Genomic DNA, 24,390 nt, shown 5'->3' on the forward strand with positions numbered 1-24,390 from the left:
TAACGCCCTCAAGAAGGGACCTTGAGAAAGTCCAAAGGTTGGGTCATGTACAGTACTAGTATGTGTTGCTTTACTCATGTGCAAATTATGACAATGATGCATCAGTGATAAAGAAGCTATATGGGGGGGGGGGGGGGCGCACAATGTGCCCCCTTCCCCCTTGGGCCTGGGAGTAGTAAAAATAGCTTGGGCTTTATAGAGTTGAGTCTAATTCGCTTTTTGTCAGCAGTTGCTCAGTCAAGTAACCTCATTTCTTTGAACAGCGTATAAAAGCTCCAAACATAAAATGTGTAGGCATTATAAAAACATTGATCATTAAGACAGATGAAAGCATGCAAATCTTAGTGGGATAATCACCAAAAGCATATGATGGAGGCCTGTTGATAGTGATCCCATGGACATAAGTAACAGATGTACGATATACAAAGTAGCCTCATCAATCAAAATCATTCTTACAATTATAAAAAAGAACAAAGGACCAAGAAGAAAAATATTTTAGGTCTTCAAGACAACAACAAAAACAACTAAAGTTGGCAGATTACTTTTGTGTGTATATTTTTGGATTTCATTGATTAAAGGAACAAAGACAGAACTACCAAGTCTCACTCATTCTGCGTGAGACTCAAGCATTTAGGGGCCAACTCACGATCTCACGCATGGCACCCATTTTTCTCACGCATCAGGCGAAATCTGCAACTTGGGCCTATAATAATGAGCATAGCTCAAAAGATTAAAGTGATACATGTGTAGTTGCAAATGAAGGTATATTTCCCTTTTGTCTTATGGTCACTTAAGTATGCACCTGATCGCACCATTAAGAGCTAAATATTGAAAAAGCTCCCTACCGTGGGACTCGGGCCACAGGGAAAAAAAAAAAAACCCTCCCAACACCCTCGCTCGCGCGCACATTCCCATGCCGAGATGCCGAGTCATGAAAATCTCACTCATGAAATTTTTTTTTGAACTTGGCATCCCTGCAAAGATATATTCTTATCTTCACATTTCTCAGTGGACACATATCACAAAATCAATCATTCTTGACATCAATAGAAATAAAGACGTCTGCTTCAGTTCTTGAATAATATTAATGCAGCACAACCTGTGTGAACGTCGATACACTGAAAAACCGAGCGAAAAGAAAAAGCGTCACTGATATTATTAGACTGGGTGATTAGTGCATTGACCATAGACGTTCATGTGAATGAGCATAAACCAGCCTTGGGCTAATGGTGTGCAATTTTCTTGATCTCTCCGTCAATCCGAGGGGGATGCACTAGCCACTGCAATCACAAGGGCAAGACAAAACAGTCAATTCACCAGTGTGAATGACAACGAAAAACTCCGAATTAAATATAGAAATGGAGTGGGATGGAGAGAGGGAAGGAGGGAGAGTTAGGGATATTGGGGGGGGGGGGGGGAGGCAAAGAAAGTGGAGAGCGCCCATCCTTGCGCCCGGTCTTGCGGTTATACTCTCTCTGCTTACGGAGATAACACCTTGTTGCTGTTAACCAAGCAATGACTCTAAATATGAAGAATCCTCGAGCAGGCAAAAACAATGTTTTGTCTTTTTTTTCGAGTCATTTTTACAATATATCCACCGGACCTGGGTAGAGTTGCGTATAGTGTCGCATACCGATGATACGCCGAATTGGCCGCGTACTCATGAAAGTCAGAAAGCAAGTGACCACAAGAATGAGAAAAAGAAGTGGTGTGATAAATCCTTGAATCCAGTCTCAAAGGATTAAGATTCCCACATAGCCGAGTTGGAGTCTCGAGTTGTGCCGAGCTGCGCGAGCTTGAACTCGTGTGAACTCGCGTGAACTCGCGTGAAATTTGTTAATTTTAATGAGCTGCGCATGAGTGATCTACGAGGCACCATCGAGTTTACTACGATAGCTGTACGAGTTCAGCACGAGTTACTTCGAGTTAGGGAAAATTTTGAACATGTTCAAAATTTTTTGAACCACACGCGAGTTCACGGGGAGTTTTGCAGATTGACTACGAGTTACGCGAGTTGTCGCGAGTTATCCCGAGTTACATGAAGAGCTTTACGCGAGTTATCGCGAGTGCCCCTTTGAGGCAACTCGCCACAACTCGCCAAAGCTCGGCACTGTAAAGCAGGCTTCCCACTTAGCCGAGTTACAGTGCCGAGCTTTGGCGAGTTGTGGCGAGTTGCCTCAAAGGGGAACTCGCGCTAACTCGCGTAAAGCTCTTCATGTAACTCGGGATAACTCGCGACAACTCGCGAAACTCGTAGTCAATCTGCAAAACTCCCCGTGAACTCGCGAGTGGTTCAAAAATTTTTGAACATGTTCAAAATTTTCCCTAACTCGAAGTTACTCGTGCTGAACTCTTTTAAACTCGTAATATACTCGTACTACTCGTAACAAACTCTCAATACTCGGACGAAGCTCGCGATGAACTCTTCGTAACTCGCCACCTTCAAGTATAAATATACGCGAGTTCTGCTCGAGTTTTAAAGAGTGCAATACGAGCACTACGAACCTACTACCAGTATGTGTAGGGGGAGTTGCCCTCGAAATTAGCGCGAGTTTAGATGGAGCTCTGCGACTTACAACGAGTTTTGTGTTCGCTTATTCAAAGTGCATTGAACTGACCTATTGATATGGAATTATTCACATTTCACAGGGATTGCGCGAACTCATAACGGACTCGTAACGGGCTCGTATTGGGCTCGTAACAAGCTCTCTATAACTCGATGAAAGCTCGATTTAAGTCGTACACAGGTCATCACAACTCGCCCCAAGATCGGTGTGACTCGTATCATGCTCGGATCACTCGTACCGCTATCGTAGTAATGTCGATGTTGCCTCGTAGATCACTCATGCGCAGCTCATTAAAACTGACAAATTTCACGCGAGTTCACGCGAGTTCACGCGAGTTCAAGCTCGCGCAGCTCGGCACAACTCGGGACTCCAACTCGGCTAAGTGGGAACCCTGCTTAAAGGGGAGGGCTAGTAACCGATCAGTCGGAATCAGTACGAATACTGAGGGATGATTGTTCCAATCCTTGTGGGATTCATTTAAGAGTACATTACATATATACTGTTGTGTGAAAATTATTTGCTTCAGAACGGTCTCATATTCAAGTAATGTGCACATTAATGCCCCGTCACTGACCAGGCACGCTAACCTAGAAACATTAAACTGCACATTACTTGAATATGAGACCATTCTGAAGCAAAACATTTTCACACAACAATAGATATATGATGTACTCTTAAATGAATGCCACAAGGATTGGAACAATCACCCTCCACCATTCCCACTGATTCCCACTGATCAGTTACTAGCCTTCCCCTTTAATGGCGTAGGGTAGCATAATGTTGCATAGGCATTGGCATATAAGTAGCGTAGTGTTGCGCTTTACTGCGCACAGTACCGTAATGTTGCGTTATACTGCGTATCTTTGCGTCCTGTGCTTTACGCCGAAAGTACAGAAACAAATTAAACATGTTCCATTCTTTTTGCGTACCCCACGTGTCCCTTTGCGTCACTCGACGTATTGTGACGTAGGCCGGCGTAGGGTAAGTTATAACCTCGGCGAAGTCGGTACGCAATACTATGCAACTCTTACGCAAGTGTGAATGCCCCTACTTGACTCAATAGTCTGACTAGCTGGTAATCTAAGGGCTGTTCTTTTGTTTTTTCCCTCACGCTACGACAGCAATCACGTGTGATATCACAAAGACGATTAAAAACATTATTTTCCGAGATTGTTGAATTATGAATAGATATTGTATAACTGTTTTGACGTTCCATTGTGTAGTTTTATCCATCTAAAAAAAAAAGAATATACAGTGTATCGTAATTAGGGTGCAGAGTGGTCTTAACAAAGGGTTATAATTTTGGTTAAAAAACAAGCTTCTACTCGCCTGGCATCTTATTACAATTAAGAAGAGTGGAATACTCCGTAAACTGTAGTCCTTTATCTTTGGAATTTCCAATGTATTCGTCGACTATATTCACGTAACATATCCATTATTTTCAGAGAGAAAAAAAAATCTGTTATCTGTGTACTCAACATGCGTTTCCCACAACACAATATGTATCTATTATTCCATATTACTTGATTAGTTATATTCAATTCTCGGATCTCAATATGTTTTCGATATTTTTAGTAAGTAGTGGAGAGAGTAATACCTTGAGACATCAAAGTTGCAATGGAATAAAAGCTAGCAGGTCCAGACGCAAGTGTTTTTATGGCTGATTTATAAGGCGACAAGGGATTATTTTAGCGAATGCCCCCCCCCCCTATCGTTTAAAATACCCCACTGACCTATGATTATCCCTCACACAACTTGCGATGTCATTGTAAAACACACAAATAAATAAATTTAAAAAAAAACATTTATCCAAACTTGGTAGATTATTCCAAACGTCTGAAATATGAAAAACTATGACATAAAAGCGTAGTTGAATTGATAATGCATATTTTGGGCATTTGTAGTATCGTTATTATAAACGGAACAATTCAACGTGAAATGATCATTAAATACTTTAGGTAAAATGTTGTTACGTAATTCAAAACAAAATTAGCACTTTTCGAATGATATCGATTGTTTGATAGGAAGCCATTTTGTTTCTAAGAATAGAGGTATGCTGGTGGACAAATGTGGAGAGTGAATTAAAAGCCCATTTTATGTAATTTTTTAACACGCTCTATATTTTTGTTTGAAGTAAAACCCCAGGCAACATCGCAATGATAAACATAGCATGAGGCAAGTAAATGACATACCATCTTTAAGATATTTTGAGGAAGAAATTGTATTCTGTATAAGATATTAACATTTCTGGACAAAGTTGACATAAATTATCAATGATTATATTCCACATACTAAGAATCTTGCTATAGGATTGGTCAAGAGCTGATCACGTGATAAAGCGTAGTTTTGCCCATCACATCACCTGAGAAGAACTAGGTCACTTGATAGTACACAGTGCAACGCACTTTCCCTTCAGTGTCGCGCGGTGCGCGCAGCAAATTCATTGTTTTGTCATCTATAAAGACAGCTGTTTGTTTTGCTGATCTCTGGCAGTCCATACAGTCTTAACGCGAGATGAGTACGCGCGAAATAAAAGTGCGTTGCACTGTGGTCTATCATTTAACTAGGTCACTTGATAGTACACAGTGCAACGCACTTTCACTTCAGTGCCGAGCGGTGCGCGTAGCAAATTCATTGTTTTGTTATCTACGCGCACACGTAGCCTATAAGCCCTAAGGATACCTAAAGACAGCTAAAACGGTTTCAGATGTGGGATAAAATGGGTATTTCTAGGACCCTTGATGTGGAATATAAAGCAAATAATCAACTTTTAGTTTCAGGCAATGAGACAAACTATCACTTCCTCGGCGATCTGAATGTGTACGCTATCTTTCCTCAGCTGCGCTTCGGAAAGATAGCTACATCCAGATCGCCTCGGAAGTGATAGTTTGTCCCATCACCTTCACCAACGTTGATTATTTGCTTACTATCAACTAACACCCGTAAAGATTCGACATTATAGACACTCTATCTATTTTCTCATTTCTGCAATATTTATTCAATTCTTTTTCAATAACGGTGCGAGTTGCGAATGATACCCCTTTCGGGTAATCGCGGTTCAATTATCCGCATCCAAATAATGCGGATGAAGTAATCAAAATCGCGTTCATATATCCCATGAAGTGCGCACTACTTTTACGAGCGCCCGTTCATATAACGGTGCGAAAGACGGGAGTATTTGTCATGGTTACTGGGCACGCCTCTATAATGACGTAATGTTTCCGGTGATATATACTCACGTGTATGCACAGCTCTCGCTCAAGCTCAGCAATCAGCGGTTGTGCGGGAAATCGAGTGACCTTTGACCGAACTGTGGAATGTTAGTGCGCATAAGTCGTAAAACGCGTTCATGTATTCTCGATCAACTCCTCATGCTGCAATAATGCGCATAATAGCAGCATCAAAATAATGCGCACTTTTTTACTCCTCTTCCGTTCATGTAATCAAAATTTTACGACTTATTGCTCCTATTATCCGCATCCACGATTACCTGAAAGGGGTATAAGTTGTAATTAGTTTTAGTTTATTTGCTCTCAGTTAGTTACTGTATTCACATGGTTGAACATTAACATGATCCTTATATCATAGGCAAATAGTATGTAATGGAGATTTTGAGTTGAACATGGTTAATATCATATATATATATATATATATATATATATACATAGTAAACGAATCAGTAGAAGAAGAACGCCGTGAAAGATAATAAATCCTAGATCTTGAAGATCTTAAAAACGGAGCATAGCTCTTAAATATATATATATTTCTAGGGATCTTAGCGCTTAGCCCTTCGGTACTCCACATTTAACTTGTTTTAGATTGGTGCAATCACAACTGAGAATTAAAAATGTTTGCATCTGGAAGATAATTTATCAATTTTTAATGGGAGTCTTGATCCCGTAATGATATAAATTTTGCGATAACATGAAATGAACTATAACTTAAAGCGAAATTGATATCCATGAAGAATATCGTTTTTGTTCAAAAATTCACTCAGTCTCTTAGAAGTACTTCTACAATGAAAGCCCAGTGATTTATCAATACCCATATTGATTTGGTATTATCTTTGAATTTATTAAATGTTATATTAGACATTTATTAGCAGATGGTAATCCTAAGTAATATCGTAATATCTTACTATTATTTATTTTTTGCTGGTTCCGAAAGCACCAAATGATAATTTTGATGACTAAATTCTTATCATCGATGGTTTCCAGGAATCACAAACTTTCACCATTTTTGGTGACCCAGATCACTTTGTGGCAACGCTAAACTTGCATATGTTAGCCTATTTAATGTCTGGTATCTCGACCTCAGACTTTGTTCAGGCCGTTCTCTTGTTTAAAAGATTAATGTTGTATCCATACATTTTGAGTACCTTCCAGATTAATTTCTAGAGCCCTATAGGGGGGCTTAATAAACGCCGGCTGCAAGAGACTTCACTTACACATTACAGCATTGTACTGTGCCACAGTCATTCTTTGGGGAAGTAAGCTACCATGGCAGAAATCTGGGATTTCTGAGCATTCTTGAGCTGAAGGTGCTCACCTTACATCATCAGAGCTCTTGTCTACAGCCAGACATTACATTTGTTTTTCCTTCGGAGCCTTCATAAGACATTTTGCAGATGAGGGCTATCACTGTAACCTATAATTAATAGGTTCGTTTATGTATCCCATTTAGCGTCAGTATACACATGCATACACACACACACACACACACGCACACAGGCACACACACACACACACACACAAACACACATTAATTTTATAGAAAGATCAATAAATTTCAAAGAATCACGCTCGAATTCAATACGTTTGACAAGTGTACACGTCTCACTCCAGCAGAAGCTGAGTTTTGGGATGATCATTTTGCTTCGATTTCTTTCCGATTTGATCTGCTATATTTTTGACTAGTGGGGGGGGGGGGGGGGGAGCGCAAGGGACTTTTTGGTTCAAATTCTTCCAAAAGCACCAAATTTGGTACACATGTAGCCCAAACCATACTATTTCGATTTTTAATGGGCGCCAAGAAGGGCGCCCTCTGGGACGGCCATATTGGCAAAGTCCAATATGGCCGCCATATTGAAAACATAAAAGGGTTACAATCGTTTTAAAAATTCAGTTGTAGAAGCTTTCTGGGTCACGGAATTCGAATCTGAAATTGCTTTTATGGTCTGAAGTCAACTTTTTCTTATAAGGTCACATAAAGGTCATTTGGGGGTCAGGCTATTGTATGCATTACATGTAATTTAAAAGTGGCCAATATTTCACGAATGCCAGCCTTGGTAACAGAATTGCAGTTGTCGACGGTTGAAAGGAGGCATATTTCTGGTGAAGGGCGCCCTCCGGTTGGCATATTGGCAAAATCCAATATGGCCGCCACCTACGTTTAAAGGCCACTCTAACACTTAAAAACCTTAAAAGTGTTACAATAATTTGCAAAGTCAGCTTTAGAGGTTTTCTGGGTCAGGAATTCGATTCTAAAGTTGTTTTTATCGTTTGAAGTCAACTTTTCCTTATAAGGTCACCCTAAAGGTCATTTGGGGTAAAACCAATATACATATAAATAGGAACTTTAAATATGGCCTCCCTGTAGTCAATATAGCAGGAATGACAGCCTTGTTAATAGAATCGCAGTTCTTGAGGGCTGTGGGAGAGGGAGGGGTAGGCTTTCTTATGTCTAGGCATACACTCATGAATATATGACAACCCCTTTCTGAGAGTAATAAGGTTCTGGGGTTCTGGGCGTTTTCAAAAGTGGGGAGCGGGGGGGGGGGGAGGTCTTGGGCTCATCTTTCCCTTTCCACTTCCGGGTTTCTTCAGCTGACAAGGTCTTCAGCTCATATTTCTCCTTCCACTTCCGGGTTTCTTCAGCTGACAAGCAAAAGAAAAAAAAAAGGGGGGGGGGGGTCTTCAGCGCAAAAACATAACCTTACCGCCCTCAGCACTTCAAGATATCTATCTCTTTTTAGTGCCACTTACGTACTTCCGGGGTAAAAAAAATGTGGGGGTGGGGCCCAGCCCCTGCCCCCTCCCCCCCCCCCCCCCCCCTCTCCCGGCTCCGCCGGCCATGTAATACATCGATAGTTCAGCGATAAGGGGGAGGGCTACTATTTATATTACCAGCGTCCTTGACGTTGCAACTAAAAAGAGAAGTGTTTTCATTTTTTTCTCGCATTTCAGAGATCCTCAATCACAATGGGTTTTCATAATTCAGATTGAAATTCGATGGAGTAATCACTCCTATTCTGGGTGAAAAAAAAGATAATTCTGTCGTGTTTAAAGGGATGGTACAGTTTTGGTGGAGATGAGAATTGGACTTTTAACTTTTTGCGAGATACCAAGAAAACACTTATGAAATCGTACAGAGCATACCAATTAAACAGGAATTCAAAGTTTATTTGATGAAAATCGGGTTTGTAATCACTGAAACATCCAAAAACAAAGTAAAACAAAGCGATCGTAATGAAGCGTGGGTCCGACACTTATTAGAATCGCTCTGTTTGGATATCTTAGCCATTTCAAAACCAATTTTCATCAAATAAACGTTGAATTCCTCATGGAATTACATGCTCTTTCATACTTCATAAGAGGTTTCTCATTATCTCACCAACAAATGTTCGAAACCTGAAATTAGGTCTCAACCAAAACTAAACGAACCCTTAAATCTTTCGAGAGTTCTTAGTAGATCAGGTTGGCATCAATTCGCTATTTTCGAACTTGTGTATGAAAGTTTGATTCGAAATGCCGTATAGGAAATTTTATGTGCCACCACAGCGAAATATGCCGTTTAGAGAATATGGCGGTCCTGGTGACGCCATGTAAGGTACAAACATATTTCACAGGTGCCAGTGACACCATTAACGGGGTACAGATTAGATATGCCATAGTACAACTTTTATGACACCATGTAGGGTCTATTCAGATTCTAAAGTGCTTGGACGCGAATGGGTATGATATCACATTGCTTAAGACTTTAAGTTTATATCTCGTTGGTCTGAAGACTAGGTTGCAACTCTAGTCCCCGCAACATCTCCACGACGCACGTCTTCTGGAGACGAGCCCAATCTCCAGTAGTCGCAGGAGAATCAAACATTTTCTATTTTTTGCAAAGACTATTTCCAGCTTCCAGTGCCGGCTTGAGCAGATGTTTTCTGATGATCTGCTTATGACAGGATGATGCCTACCCGCGTTGACATTGCATGGCTGCACCACAAACCTTAATTGTTGCTCATCAGCCCTTGCTGCTTATGAGCACGATTATAAAAGCGTTCTACCCGTTGCATGTGAACGGACTCGATGCCGTCAAGGAGCTCAGGGTCCAGGATGAGATCTGAGTAGTTTATGTGTCAGCGAGCTCAGGTTTGCTGACCCATACTACTTAGGCATTTTGCATGCCACATCAAAGCAAGTCTGAAGTAATGTCGAACCCTGTCACTGCCTGTTGGGCTCTGGAAGAGAGGTATGCCAGTGCTGTAAAGGAAATATAGGCTGGAAAGCCCTTTATCTTTCCAATTCCAGGACCCACCTGTGATTCCCTCTGATCAAAGGGATTTTAAAAAAGCAGACTGCCGAAAATGTGATGTTGTACTCATCCATGCAATTGAATACTGTTTTCAGAAAAGGTTCTGCAACATTATGTCATCCTGCGTAAGGATATCTTTGCGTAGATCACCTCTAAGTTGCTGAAAGGCCGAGATCACAGTTCCGATTAGATACTGCAGTCTCGAATCAGGTGCTCAGGATGAGTTTTCCGTCTCAGTTATTCTTGGAGATCTGTGTGCTGATAGATGAGGGCAGTTCTTTACTTATCAATCATATTTTCCAGGAAGCCGCCGCGCTGTTCCAATCATACTTTGAGATTTGAGCGGTGCCATCACCATCTCTTGTCAGAGGACTGCACATTGTTGCTGCTCATCATGTATCCCGTACAACATCAATAGGTATTCAGTTTCCCAAGTCATTGGCGCCTCCTGTAAAGAAACTGTTTCGTTTGATTAAAAAAAAAGAATGAAAAAGATAAGAAAAAAACCGTCAGCTTGTCTTCACCTATTCTGATAAGATACTGCCATTGAAGGACCCTAATGATCGCATGTAGTTAACCGCACCTAGAATGCTAGTCTGGCCTTAGTTGAGGAGCTCGATTCCCTAGAATCTAAGTTTCGGCCATTGCTTCCTTCACTGAAGATGCAGACGCTGTCTTGTCAAGGGAGAGAAGGCATATACCAATTTCAGCAGGAGAATCCGCAGGACCTATGAAAAAAGACGATAAGTTCATAAAACTGGCAACCAACAGAAGCGGATTGATTGTCAAGACGTGGCCATGTATTCACACAGGGTTGCTGCTGTTCCTGATGCCATATAGGTCTCGAGGCATGCGCGTAGGAGGAACTGTAGACTCCTTGATAACGTTGCGGCGAGTTCTAAATAAGAAGTCAATGCCAAGAGCTGTGACAGTAACCGCATCTGTCGTTAGAAAAAATCAAAACAAAGCCTGTATGGATGATAATCACGTCTCAAACATTTCATTTCTCTCCGAAGCCATGGAATAACCCCATTGTGGTGTCTCTCGCGGATCTCTTCTCTTATCTTCTCCTCTTTTTTCTCCGCATTTATGTTGTTCTAACCACTTATATCATTTACCTATACTTTACTTTTTTTACTATATTTCCATTTATAAATCTATCACCCTTTTCTTTAATTATCATAAGTATTTATGTAGAAATGAGATGATTATCAATACCCGATGGCATATGGTCATCTGTTGAGCAAAAAAAAAAAAAAAAATACATAAAAAAATAGATACACGTAAAGTTCTCCAAACGAGTACAAGCTGTCCTTTCGCCATAATTCTTATGCTTTGAAAATAAAAATTGAAAATCATTTCGAATGAGTAGTTGTGGGAATTCATATACTCTATTTGCATCCTTTGTATTCGAAAGTTTATTTAAAAAATCTGCCTTGTTTCGTTCGCTTTGAGTAGGTTGTGCCGTGGACGTAAAACCATTTTTTTTTTTTTTGTATAAACACTTTCTTTTGTTCAGTTGTGAAAGGGCGGTGTATGATGCAAATTTGACAAAAGTAAAAAGGTAATCAGTTCATACACCAAGATTTCTTTTCTTGTGTCTTCTTATGATGCAGCACCTGTAGATCACAACAAAAGTAACATCTATTTTGCATCTGCTTTCTCTTCTACTGCAAATAATATTATAAGCATTTGTATCATTATCACTTTATTAAGTCTCTAAGCTTGATTGATACCGGCCTTTCTGACTAACAGACTGAAGACGAGCTTAAACACTTTTTGTAAGAGTCGTGAGAGTCGTGCGGTGATAGGAATCTTACTAAAGCGGGGTCCCCACTATCACGATTGTCGCAACGATTGAAATCGTGGTCTTAATCGTGAAGCAATCGTGGTGATCTTACTAGATCGTATCAGATTGTATCAGATCATGAGGTCAATCGTGGTAATCGCGTTGATCGTAGAAAATTTTTGGACGGTTCAAAAATTTTCTACAATTAACACGATTAATTTTTGACCGTGATCATCACATCAGATTGTCTTGGATCGTATCAAAAACGCAGCAAATCTTATCTAATCGTGCTTCTTAATCATGTTGATCGGGATCGACTTTTTTCAGTTTCCTTCTGCTTATTTATTTATTTATTTTTTTTGCACATTTGCCCTTATTTTACTCGCAAATATTTTGTATTCCGCGAGATTAAATAAGGGAGGGGTGGCACAATGAAATATGAAATAACAACACCACTGAAACATCCACCAGAAGCAGAATGTTTCACATACCCCACATAGTAACTTTTGTGACTTTTGAAAAGTGACCATTGTCGTGGATGAAAGGTCACTTTTTTTTTGGTTAAAAAGTAACATTTTTAGGGGAGTTACCTTTCTGTTGTGTGTGTATGTCGGTTTTGTTATACACTGTTAAATAAAACAATAAATCAAGCCAAACCAACCAAACTGTCAATACCCCATGAGATAACCGCATTTTGAAATAAGAATGCATATGATCCATACTATGCGAATGTGAAATTAAACACACAAGCAATGCAATCAGTTCGGCCAACTTTCTTATATGAGCGTTTATAACACATATTATGTTAGCATTCAAAAAGATCCCATCCTCTTTTTCAGCGTTAATTTCATCATATTTTCTTCATGTAATTTCAAAGGAAGGTGAAAACATTTGTCTTGATCTTTCTTTTTTTTTCTGGGGAAGATGAGGCAATGATCTGATTTTGTGGTTCGGGCATGCGCACACAGACATCTCATCCGTTCATGGATTTGAAATTTGTGGGCATGTGATGTGTGCGCATGCGCTGGCCGTCAATTCAGTGTAGCTCTCCCAAGGTCCTCTCGACAGAGTCGCATTCAGTCATAAATTCGAACAGAAAGGGACTATTGGCAGAACCAAACGTTGCCCGAAGCCTGTTTTCAATACTTCAACTTAAGTGGTAAGTCTTCAAATTGAAGAAATTTTTGGATTTTAATTTGATATTTACCCGCGATACTAGTCTGTCATGATCCTGTATGCTACAATGCGCAGCCCCATTTAGCTATGCGTATGGGGCTGCTGGTCGCAGTTATCATGCAATAATGGTTTCGTACAATACGTGCTCGCGGTACCGTGTCGAGTCAACACGGCTCTGGTACGAAACCATTATTGCATGATTACTAAGACATGAGAGCACTTTGGGGCGAGTAAGTCTCACAGTGTTAGTTATATGAAAGTTACTTTAACCTGAAACACAAACTAAGACAAGGAACTAAAGGAACTAAAACAATGAAATCCATCGTCAGCAGGACTATAGTATTCCCATTCGGGTCCAATCGCATCTTAAATGGGTGTCGCTTTTGATCCCGATCGTGCAAGATATCGTATCTTATCTCAACAGCCCACATTGGTTCGCGGTATTCGTATTGGAACGTATCAGAACGTACCAGCACGCACCAAATGGGGATCCCGATCGTAATGATCGTGGTAGATCGGGACCAATCATGGCCTCAATCGGGACAATCCTATCGGATCGTATTTGAACGGGAGACCAGATCGTGACAGATCGTATTGCTTGAAATAGACCAATCGTGACCATATCGCAACCAAGCGAACCAACACGTATAGACTCGCATAACCTCGTATCCAAACGTGAAATTTCAGACGAGTTCAACAAAACTTCCACGATCAGTTACGAATGTCCAATCGTGGCGTTCGTAATAGATCGTACGATAGTGGGAACACCGCTTTTAAAGCAGCGATCATGCCCTGTGCATGCACACCACAAAAACATGCATGGACGTCTTTCATATTCCGCAGGCCTTGCATTCCTTGATCTTTTCCTCTTCTTTCTCAGCAATCCAATCATTACTAACTAGCACAGTATAACATCAGTTGTGGTTGTTTTGGGGTTTTATTTTTCTATCCATCATTACCGTATTTGGTTTCCTGCAGACTAGAATCTTATCTTTCAACCTGTCTGCCATGTATGTTGTATTCCTAGAGCAATTTGAAGTCGACAATTTCTACTATACTTTTCGGCAACAAGGCAACTGATGTTTATATCTTGAATGGCTTGAAGTCCTTGCTGAGTGGTAAGGTGCCATAGCATAGGCCTAATGATGATGCTGGTTACATCGTAATGTCGCTTCTGTTTCTCAGACCTTCTTTCTTCAATCCATATTCCGTAGAGTTGAGATATATCTACTTGATCGTGGGCATTAGTGACAAGATCTTGTGTGTCTTCAAAACTCCTTTCCTCAAGCGCTCCAATGACCAGTCTTCCATGGCCCCTATTTATTATGTCTGGTCGCGAAGAATTTTACCCTCCAGTGGTCCGGTTTCTCTTTTCTCTTCATATTTTTTTTTTTCATTTGCTGTTAAGGGTTTTCATGGTGGAGGTGTCGTGGCTGAGTGGATAAGAGCGCTCGTCTGTGAACGACATGAGCGGGGTATGGTGGGTTCGAGCCCATGCCAAGCCCGACACGTTTGCCCTTCAGCAAGGCACTTTATCCACATTGCTGCTCTCCACCCAGGAGTATAAATGGGTACCCGGTAGGATGAGAAAGCTTATGTTGGTTGATCAGCATGTGCGCGCCTGTAAAATGGCTGCGACTGGCTGGAATGCTCCCCAAGGAGTGGAGAATGAGCACTGTTTAGTGCTGGTTGGAAATCATGTATCCAGTGACCGGGGTAATAATAGTCTGTAAAGCGCATTGAGACACTTAAATGTGAAATGCGCTATATAAAAACCAGCTATTATTATTATTATTATTATTTTCAACATGCCAATTCCCCAACATTCCCTCACGACCTAACAATATCATCATCCCTGTTATAATCACTAGTATTATTATTGTTGTTATCATTATTATTATCATCATTAACATGCTATCATTATTATCTCAATATCTGTCTCGGCATAAGCTTCAAGGCCCTTCTGTGTAATATACCTTTTTGTTAAGATTTGGCTAAATTCAAGGAGTTCTTTTTCTTACCTTTTGGATAGTCTGCACCTGTACAAGCAACAAACACTAGAGACAACGATAACAACTTCAACAACGATTAGCTCGATGCTTCTGAAACTGAGTACGGAAAGTGATGGATACTCCGAGAAAAGAACTCCTCTCCGATGGCAAATGCGACACGGAAATTACGCGGTCTTGTCTGTGTCTGCGGAGGAACCAGAAACTCCATAATTGTACAAGATTTACTGGGATTCTGTTATACCTCAACATTGCAATGATTTAGTCTTTAAACATGGACGCAAACCGCAATGCTCCATAAGTTGTGAGTGAGTATATTCAAAGACGATGTAATTTTACTTCGACAACTTTTGAACAGCATTTGTTTCGGATACCACGCAGCTAATAAACGAAGTAAAAAGTGAAAACATACCTGTCTACAACTAGATTTCCCCAAAATGCATGAATCACCACAAAACGCTATACACGTTTTCTTGATTATTTGTCGAGTATTTTTCAAAGCCTGCATGTGGATACAAAACGGTCTGTCTTGAACCATTTTTCTAAGACATGAACTACATGGACATCAAAGCGGTCACAAACAGAGCATTTTGTAGGGTCTTCTGATTCGCATCCGCAATTTACTTTTCATTAGCACTGTCTTTTCAGCGCAGTGTTTTCACGGTAATAATTATGTTTATTCCTCGAAAACACAGACAGTGCAAACCATTGTCTTATAGGCCATTTGCTGCAGTTCATTTAGGTCATGGCAGTTAGTAGTCCATAGACATCAGTGAAAATCAGTTTAAAGATCCACAAATCAATGTAATATCAGTGCGTTATACTAGCTTTCATGTAATACTTAGCACATACGTTGGAAAGTGAACGTCGCCGTCCCTTAAGCGTGCAATGCAACGATACCTTCACCGATGAAGAGTTAATCATACAGTATATAAGAACAAAGAGAGCAAAATACCGGAAGGAAATTAATAAATCTTAATGTTGGGTGTAGATTACACTTATGATCAATGATGGGATTATGAGTCTTCATAAATGTCTATGTGTGCGTACAGATCTAAATCGGCAAGGTAGTGTATAGAAATGTCAATGCATTCGAATCCAGCTTTCTAATGAAACAGCTCAGAGCTAGTTGTCTAGAAAGTCTCTTTACTTTTCGATATGACAGACCGATTCCTCTTACACACAAAACTATATATTGTATATTATATATATATATATATATATATATATATATATATATTATATATATCACTATTTTGATCGTTTCAAGACAGGGGACAATGTACCTTAAAATATGATAATCCATGCCTTAATCGTTGTTAATCAACCCCAGTGAATTCCCACACAGCCTTAAAAATGAACGAACACCTGAACTCCAAGATAGAAAACCCCACCATTTATGTTTAAAAAAAATGGACATGTTAACAACTCTGTGACTGAGAGCATCAAAGGAAAATGAACTATCTTGTCCAAAAGAACCTCGCAAAGTCTCCTATATAATGACTCAGTAACAATACGATGTTCAAACTCTTTCCTCCAAATCAGATTCGCTCTCTTACTTCCCTATACCCCCTATATAGCCCCCATACAACTGGCGATGGTTGTGTCTATCATAGTCCATATCTAACAAGGACGGAGAATATTCCTGGGAAGAAAATGACAAGAAGGACTTCTTGCTAATTGGTAGCGGCAAAAACCTCGTCACGCAATCACCAGGGGATGTCACCCATTAATCAGTACGGGCAGGGGAGACTAAGTCACGAACTGTTGACACATACACTTTCTACCACGTGATCACCAGTTCACGTAGCCTTATCAACAGCTTATCTGAAGCTTGTTTGCGTCATTCTGAGGGCCGAATGAGTTTATATTTCACGAGATTCTAGTTCTGATTGTTTTGACTTATATCATTGTCTTTTCTCTTACTTAACTGTTCCTTGAAATGTAACAGAGGGCAGTTGAGCTTCAAGTATGCCAATGCCGTACGGATGTATGCCTGCGTGTAGCAGAATGTCATATTTTGCGTCACTTACGCAAAACTATGATGGTAAGTGTATACGCGCAACCAGAAATTTAACGACGGCGCTTCAACTGCGACAAACCTGACCCCATAAAGGGATACCGTCCTCGAGGATTGCCTTCTGCAGCTATCCCTCACTCAATAACGTTATTGTGGAGTCAAACTCGGTGACGGTGCCGCAAACTCTTGTGACAGCAAGTTCACATTTGGGAATGACAAATGTGAGGCGCTCCAAGTCAGCGACGTACCTGACATCGGCACCATGTGCACTTTTCAGTTATATTGTTTGTTCTACTCTGCTGGATCAGTTGACGAATTGGGGGGGGGGGGGGGGGGCGTCATCATGAATGAGTAACACATCATTGCGAATGTATAGGCGTCCTCATTACTTCCATACCTACCTGGCTCCTTGCCTGAATTAAAGCATCTACAACTATCACGATTCTTAATTCCACAAAGACCTGTATCTACACTGTGTTTTGTTTTTAGATTGTTTTTTTTTTTTCGCCAGTGATTTAAAATGCTAGCTCTTCACGGAATCTTAATTTCTTTTTGTGCAGCATGGATTTGATCTAAATTTCACATCTGCCTTGTAGCTATAGTTTTCATTGATAAACAGTCGTTTATAGGATCTTGTGACGCCAAAAACTTGTTTCGGCCCGCACCTTTTGTTTCATGCTCAGTGTTCAGTATAACACTTTCTACGGGATACCCATACTGTTCGTGTAGGTCGAGAGCGGGATAGACAACGGAGAAGTAATAGAGGAATAGAAGAATAGAAGAATAAGAATCTTTAGAAGAAGAGCGACAAAAAAAAGTAAACAAGTAAAAGATGCCTCTCTACCAGGAATTCTGGATGTTAGACGGGCATGAATAAAATGGAATGTGTTGCTATATAGCTGTTATATGATTTTGTCCAGTTTATACACTCTTTGTCATGTACACATTAATTGTGGCATTTTCCCCCAATTATGTTTGATAAATGATAATTGATATACTTCGCGCCCTTGCGTTTAGTAGGGCCTACATAGCCACGTAAAGCAAGCACTGTGAATTTGTTAACTTTACATCAAACGAAATACAGCAATATGAGGAATTTTGAGAGGATCATAGTGGGATGTTTAATTTCAGTGGTTCATATTGAACACTGAATGACAAACAATTGTCCTCTGGATTTTTAGAGATGCAATGTAATCTAGTTATGTTTTTGCGCAGCCTTTCAGCTGCTTCGGACTTTCCATGCTCCATTAAACCTAAATTGTATTGTCGATTTTGTCAAATTCATGTTTGGTAGATGTAACTATGACTCACTGCAACTGTACCAGCACGAATGAAGCAAGGATTGCAACACAACAGGTGACATGCGCAACTGAGCATATGAGACACCTTCTCTCAGCACAGCTTGACAAATGTTTGTTGGCTGTAATCCACCTTACGCTCAGTTTGCCAGGATTTCTGACGTTCAAAACCGAATCAGTGAGAAACCAGATAAACTTTGATAAAAACACTGCTTTCACTATATCGGTGAGTATTGATGCGCCATTCAAGGAAATCAAAATCATGCGTTAATAGGGACACGTCTTACCATTCCACACAAATAACAGACTTTACTGTGCATTTGTGACATCACAAAAATTGGGTAGCTCAGACACAATATCTGATCACCCAAGTTCGTACATCGACAGTGGAAAAAATAATCATGAGAGGATTTAGGAAAGCTTGTCATTAGTGCTTTATTTCCCTGACGTAGAATTCACCATCGACATCTTGCACCTACAAAATCTGCTATGAAAGAAGAGAGGGAAAAGTTTTAGGTTCATGCTTGCAGACAAAAATGATCATAGAAGTTGGTCATCAATATTGAGAGACACTTCTATTTTCTCGGACGTTTAGATTCTGGTTAGCAAATAATTATGCGCATTCAACATGCATCTCTCACCTCTACGTGCTGCTGCTGACTGTAGCATTACCAGAGTAATTGCAGCGATTAAATGAATCCATGACATATTGATAAAGAGCATGGTTGAACAAATCTGATGGACTGTCGAGATATATTCCTTTGGTTTTTGACAACTTAGCCTAGATAAACGCCGCTAATCACAAACGAGGAACTTTAAGATCACAGGCCCCGTGTGAAGTCTGTCGTAGCCGTGGAGGGAGGAGAGCTATATGGCACGGAGTTGTGTTTGCGACGGCGAGGGATTGGTGCAGACAGCAGCGCGACGAGAAAGCAGCCGAAGGAAACTCTGGCACAAACGTGGCTCTCCAGGCAATATGACGTCACCATGCTACCCCTCCCTCGTCAGCTGTTGATCGTATTCTCCTATCTCACGTTGGGGGCTTTTCCGTTGGGTGAACCAAGGTGTGAAAGGGAAGAGGATGAGGGAAGGGGCAACACAATAAGCTTTGCTGTACACCTGTTACTTATTCAACAAATCCAAGATAGAAAGCTATAATTGCCAGATCACTGAATGTGGCAACTTTTGGATACTATTTCTGCAATTTGTATCACATTTTTTAAATCCATCACTATAACAAATGGATTTTCAAGAATATCGACTGAGTCTAGGGTGTCTATAAAGATTTTGACGAGCCATTAATTTGATAAGGATGCCTTCGCTACTGCACGTTTTTAAGAGTTAGTATTAACCAAATTGTCTATGATTTTTCTTGCCAGTGGAATGTGAAATCCGTCGATCTGGACTAATACATTGACGAGATAGGACTTCGCACTTAGACCGCGACCCTCTTTGCATAAGTTTGTTCAAGGTCTAACCCTCCTGCGTGTGTGCTTGTGTAGTGACATTGCCTTCATTCATGAGATTGTTCCTTCTGCGGCACATTCTCCTTAAATTTGCATTCCATTGATTTAGAAAATGATAAATGAACAGGAACAATACCTCCATTGAATATAGATTTCTGCTGGTTATACTGAATCCCAAATTATCATCATAATGCAACTTAGTGTGATAGTACATCAAACAAACATGCGCTGAAAACTGGTGTTTTTTCATGCTTTAAGGTTAGAACGAATAACCAGCAAGCACTGTAAGGTGACAGTCCATGTCAATCAGTAATGGTCTACTTATTTTAAACGTTTCTCGGGCGGTTTTGATTTAGAAATAATGTATCATGTTACAAAATGATGTAATTTAATCTGACGTATATTACTGATTCGGTTGATACAACATAACAACAGTAATCCAGGCTGATTCCGTATTCATTGTTTTATGACTCATCGATCGCATCATTACGAGTGCGAGGTCGTGCAAGTGGAGATATCCACACACTCAAAGGTACCAAAATCACATAATTGAACTATAAAGCATTGATTTACGGGAAGTTAAAGGGATGGTACAGTATTGGTGGAGATGAGAATTGGGCTTTTAACTTTTTGCGAGATACCAAGAAAACACTTATGATGTAGTACAGAGCATACCATTTTAAAAGGAATTCAAAATTTATTTGATGAAAATCGAATTCGGAATGACTGAAACATCCAAAAACAAAGTAAAAGCAAGCGATCGTAATAAAGTGTGGGTCCCACACTTTATTAGAATCGCTCTTTTTTGTGGATATCTCAGCCATTTCAAAACCAATTTTCATCAAATAAACGTCGAATTCCTCATAGAATTACATGCTCTTTCATATTTCATAAGAAGTTTCTCATTATCTCACAAAAAATGTTAGAAACCTGAAATTAGGTCTCAACTAAAACTGTACGATCCCTTTAAGGTCATGAAAAATGTAAATTCATTGATCAGTGTTGTTCATAAGTACAATCCTAACAAGTTGCGCAATCGATTTAAACAAACAACACACACACACACACGCATCCTCACGCACGCACATTTTTTTTCTTGTGCTGCTAAATCATTTTTCAAACATACAGTACAATATATTTGATTCTTTGTACCAAATCATACCCTGTTTTTATAAGAGAAATGACATAAAAATCTGCATAATTCTCAGAAAAAAAAAACCTATTTTAATCAGCCTAATCAAGCCAATCCGAATGTGCCTTATCACTCACACACCTAATAAGAAATGTGTGCTACGCAATCACTTTTTTACTTAACTTCCTTCTTCTTTTTTCTTTTTTTTTGGCAGAGCACACGCTATATACATAAATATATCAGATAAAGTATAACTCTTAAAAGGGAAACAAATTTCTTGATCAACTTGATCATATTGCTCAATATCCACTTCATTACATAAATTCTCTTACACTCTCTTGAGAATACAGCATTTCCTGAAACATATCATAAAAAAGCATTCTTTACTTAACCGAACAAAACTCATCATTTTTTTCTATCTAACCTATCAACCACCCCTCCCCCCCCCCCCGTGCAGCACAAAATAACCTTATTCTACTATTGCCTAACTACATCTACCTAGCCCTAACCATCCCCACCTATTTCCCCACTAACCATTACTCTATTCTAACTACATCTACCTATAACCCTAACCATCCCCACCTATTTCCTCACTAACATAACCCTCCCCCCGTAGCCTTCCCTGAACACACACACACCCATATATGCACTAGACATCAACCAAAACAACAACAACAACAACATACCCACCAGTGCGCACTCACAAACACCAACATTTGCACGCCAAATCACACTACATACTTGTGGTATCTTGGTCACCTGTTTCTTTTACAGTTAGACACACACCAAATTAAAACCGAAGCCAACTAAACATTTTACATGGGGGAAAAAAAGTGACCACCATAATGCTGATACATATACCAATTCCTAAACATTAATACGGCTAAAACCTAAACTGACCATACATCTGACTCTATGAAAATTTAAACTGCTCCCATTTTTGCAAATGAAAACCAAGTTTACCTGCTTTAACCGCAACGTTCTTTTCCTCCTCTATAAAATCCAAAACAAATTTCTTTATCTTTTCCCTCTTGGGTAACTTATTTTGTTCTCTTGACCGAAATATTACAATTTTCATCAAAATTATCAAGGCATTCACACATTTGATTCGATTTGAACTACCTCGTAAACCCAAGAAGATATCTCTCCATTCTAATTCTACTAACTCAACTAAATCATAAAACTCAATAAGAAACTGCCATATCGGCTTTACTTTCACACAATCAAAAAATATATGTGAATAAGTTTCCCTTTCCAATTGACAAAAAGAACAAAGATTATCATTCACAAAACCAAACTTAAACAAATGTTCCCTTGTATATATCACCCCGTGTAACAACTTAAACTGAAATTCCCTGTTTACTAAGTAAAGTCGTGCTTGTAGGTCTGATAAATAAATTTCTAATTTCCTTGCGCGCACATGCGCGTGCGCACACACACACGCACACACACCGAGGAAGAGAGAGAGAGCGAGAGAGAGAGAGAGAGAGAGAGGACGGGGAGTTAGCTCAGTCGGTAGCGCGTTAGTCCCGATTCGGGACTCTTTTCTTTTTTTCTTTTTTTTTTTCATTTCCCCCGATTTGCGGCCTCATAGGCCGGTTACGTGGCGCGAAGCTTTTTAATCGCGACAGTCCACGCATCGCGAAGTCGACTTACTACTGCCTCCCGAAAAAAACAGGGCTCGCATTCCCACAACGCCATCAACGACGAAATATTGGTATGCTCTCTCATTGCCTGTATTACTGTGTGGAAAGCAGGACGAAGACAGTCCGGGCAGTGGACTAGTAGTGCGTCTGCCTCAAAGGACCCCAGTTCGATTCCCAGGTCTCTCTGTGCAATGTCGTTTGTAGTCATACCGTCCCCTCTAGTAAGAGACGAAACACTGTCCCTCGGATAGGACATAAAATAGAGGTCCCGTGTGTGGGAGAGTCACAACTCATGCACGTAAAAGCAAGATCCCGCTTCATTTATTCATCGCAAAGAGCAGGGTGTTTAACCCTGTAAAGTGGTCCCTCCTTACATCCAGCTAGACCCCATGGAAGACCAGCTATTGCAGCTGAATATGAGCTATCCAGCCATCTTCTCAGACAAAAATGACACACACATACACACACACACACACACACACACACACACACACACACACACACACTCACACACACACCCACACAATGAATAGGAGTGATTTTGGCGGATAACCTCATCTCAAATATCTTTTAGCGTGTCATCCACCTTAAAGCGTAATTTCGTTTCATATTCATGGTCACTTCATCAAAAAAGAGACAAAATCAAATGAGCAGAATGATAGAAATTCCGTTAGAATTTTACACGAATGTTTGCGCATTATTAAGTTGTTGTCTAGTATGGCGCGTCATAACTCTCAGCGTGACGAGTGCTAGCCTGGAAACAAGAAAGACATGAAGACATATCTGAAGTCCTTTGTATTGCTCCACCCACTGATAACCCAAGGGTTAATTTTTCGCGACACACACAATTCGTTCACCTGTAACTGGGGTTTATCTGTCCGTTGCATCGATTCACTTGTACGTTTTTCCAAAAGTTCGGGGTTTTTCCCCCGAAAATTAAATAGGATCCAATACACGAAAGGTTCGTTTCTCCGAATACGAAATAATGTTTGTATGTGTATATTACATGTACACGTGTGTTTCATGCATTAACAATGCCGGTGTTTATGACATTGTTGCACAGTAGCATGCAGATGTCGTGACGAAAGCTTCATTAGTGCATTATTATGACTGAATGTGTGATGAATGCAGCTATAGACAGGTTAAAAGCTACCGCGGGAAACAAAATTTGTGGCCGCTGGCCGCGTTAGACAGGTGGCCGCTATATACGCAGGATTTTTAACAGGCTTTTTCTCTCGGGGGATTTTTCAGTGGCCGCTATAGGCAGGCGGCCGCTATAGACAGGTGGCCGCTGAGGCAGGTTTGACTGTAATACGTTGATACTTATTTGTTTATTAGCTTTCTGCTGTTGGTACTCCTACGCGTGGGTTTTTCCCCTTTCAGTGGCCTCTTAACATTATTTCTAAGTCATGTACGTGTGACGATGATTATGATGATGATGATGATGATGATGATGATGATGATGATGACTGTTATTAAGAGAAGGGAAGGAGAGAAGGACAATGAGGAGGATAAGTGGAAGAAGGCAGAGAAGAAGAGGAGGAAGAGGAGAAACGTACGAAACAGGAGCAGAAGCCAACTCAATTTGACTTCATCATCAATATTTCAATTAAAGATCATTACAGTATTGTCTATTTTCTAGTTCGTCAACAAGTGTATGTATTCGTGTATGTGTGCGTGTGTGTGTGAGTGTGTGTGTGTGTGTGTGTGTGTGTGTGTGTTTGTGTGTGTATGTGTATTGTGTAAGGGAGAACAAAGCC

General features: G+C 40.2%; 1 protein-coding gene across 1 annotated transcript in view; it reads right to left on the reverse strand.

Annotated features, from left to right (window-relative positions):
• Nucleotides 1-24,390, reverse strand: part of LOC139722680 (uncharacterized) — an 85,443-nt gene that overhangs the window by 45,696 nt on the left and 15,357 nt on the right. The window contains exon 2 of the mRNA XM_071633974.1: nt 1,453-1,494. Within this exon, the coding sequence (XP_071490075.1) occupies nt 1,453-1,494 (42 nt within the window). The remainder of the gene's footprint in view (nt 1-1,452; nt 1,495-24,390) is intronic.

Source organism: Diadema antillarum, unplaced genomic scaffold (assembly GCF_040938485.1).
Source record: "Diadema antillarum isolate AM-2024a unplaced genomic scaffold, OU_Dant_1.0 scf00000170, whole genome shotgun sequence".
NCBI lineage: Eukaryota > Metazoa > Echinodermata > Echinoidea > Diadematoida > Diadematidae > Diadema > Diadema antillarum.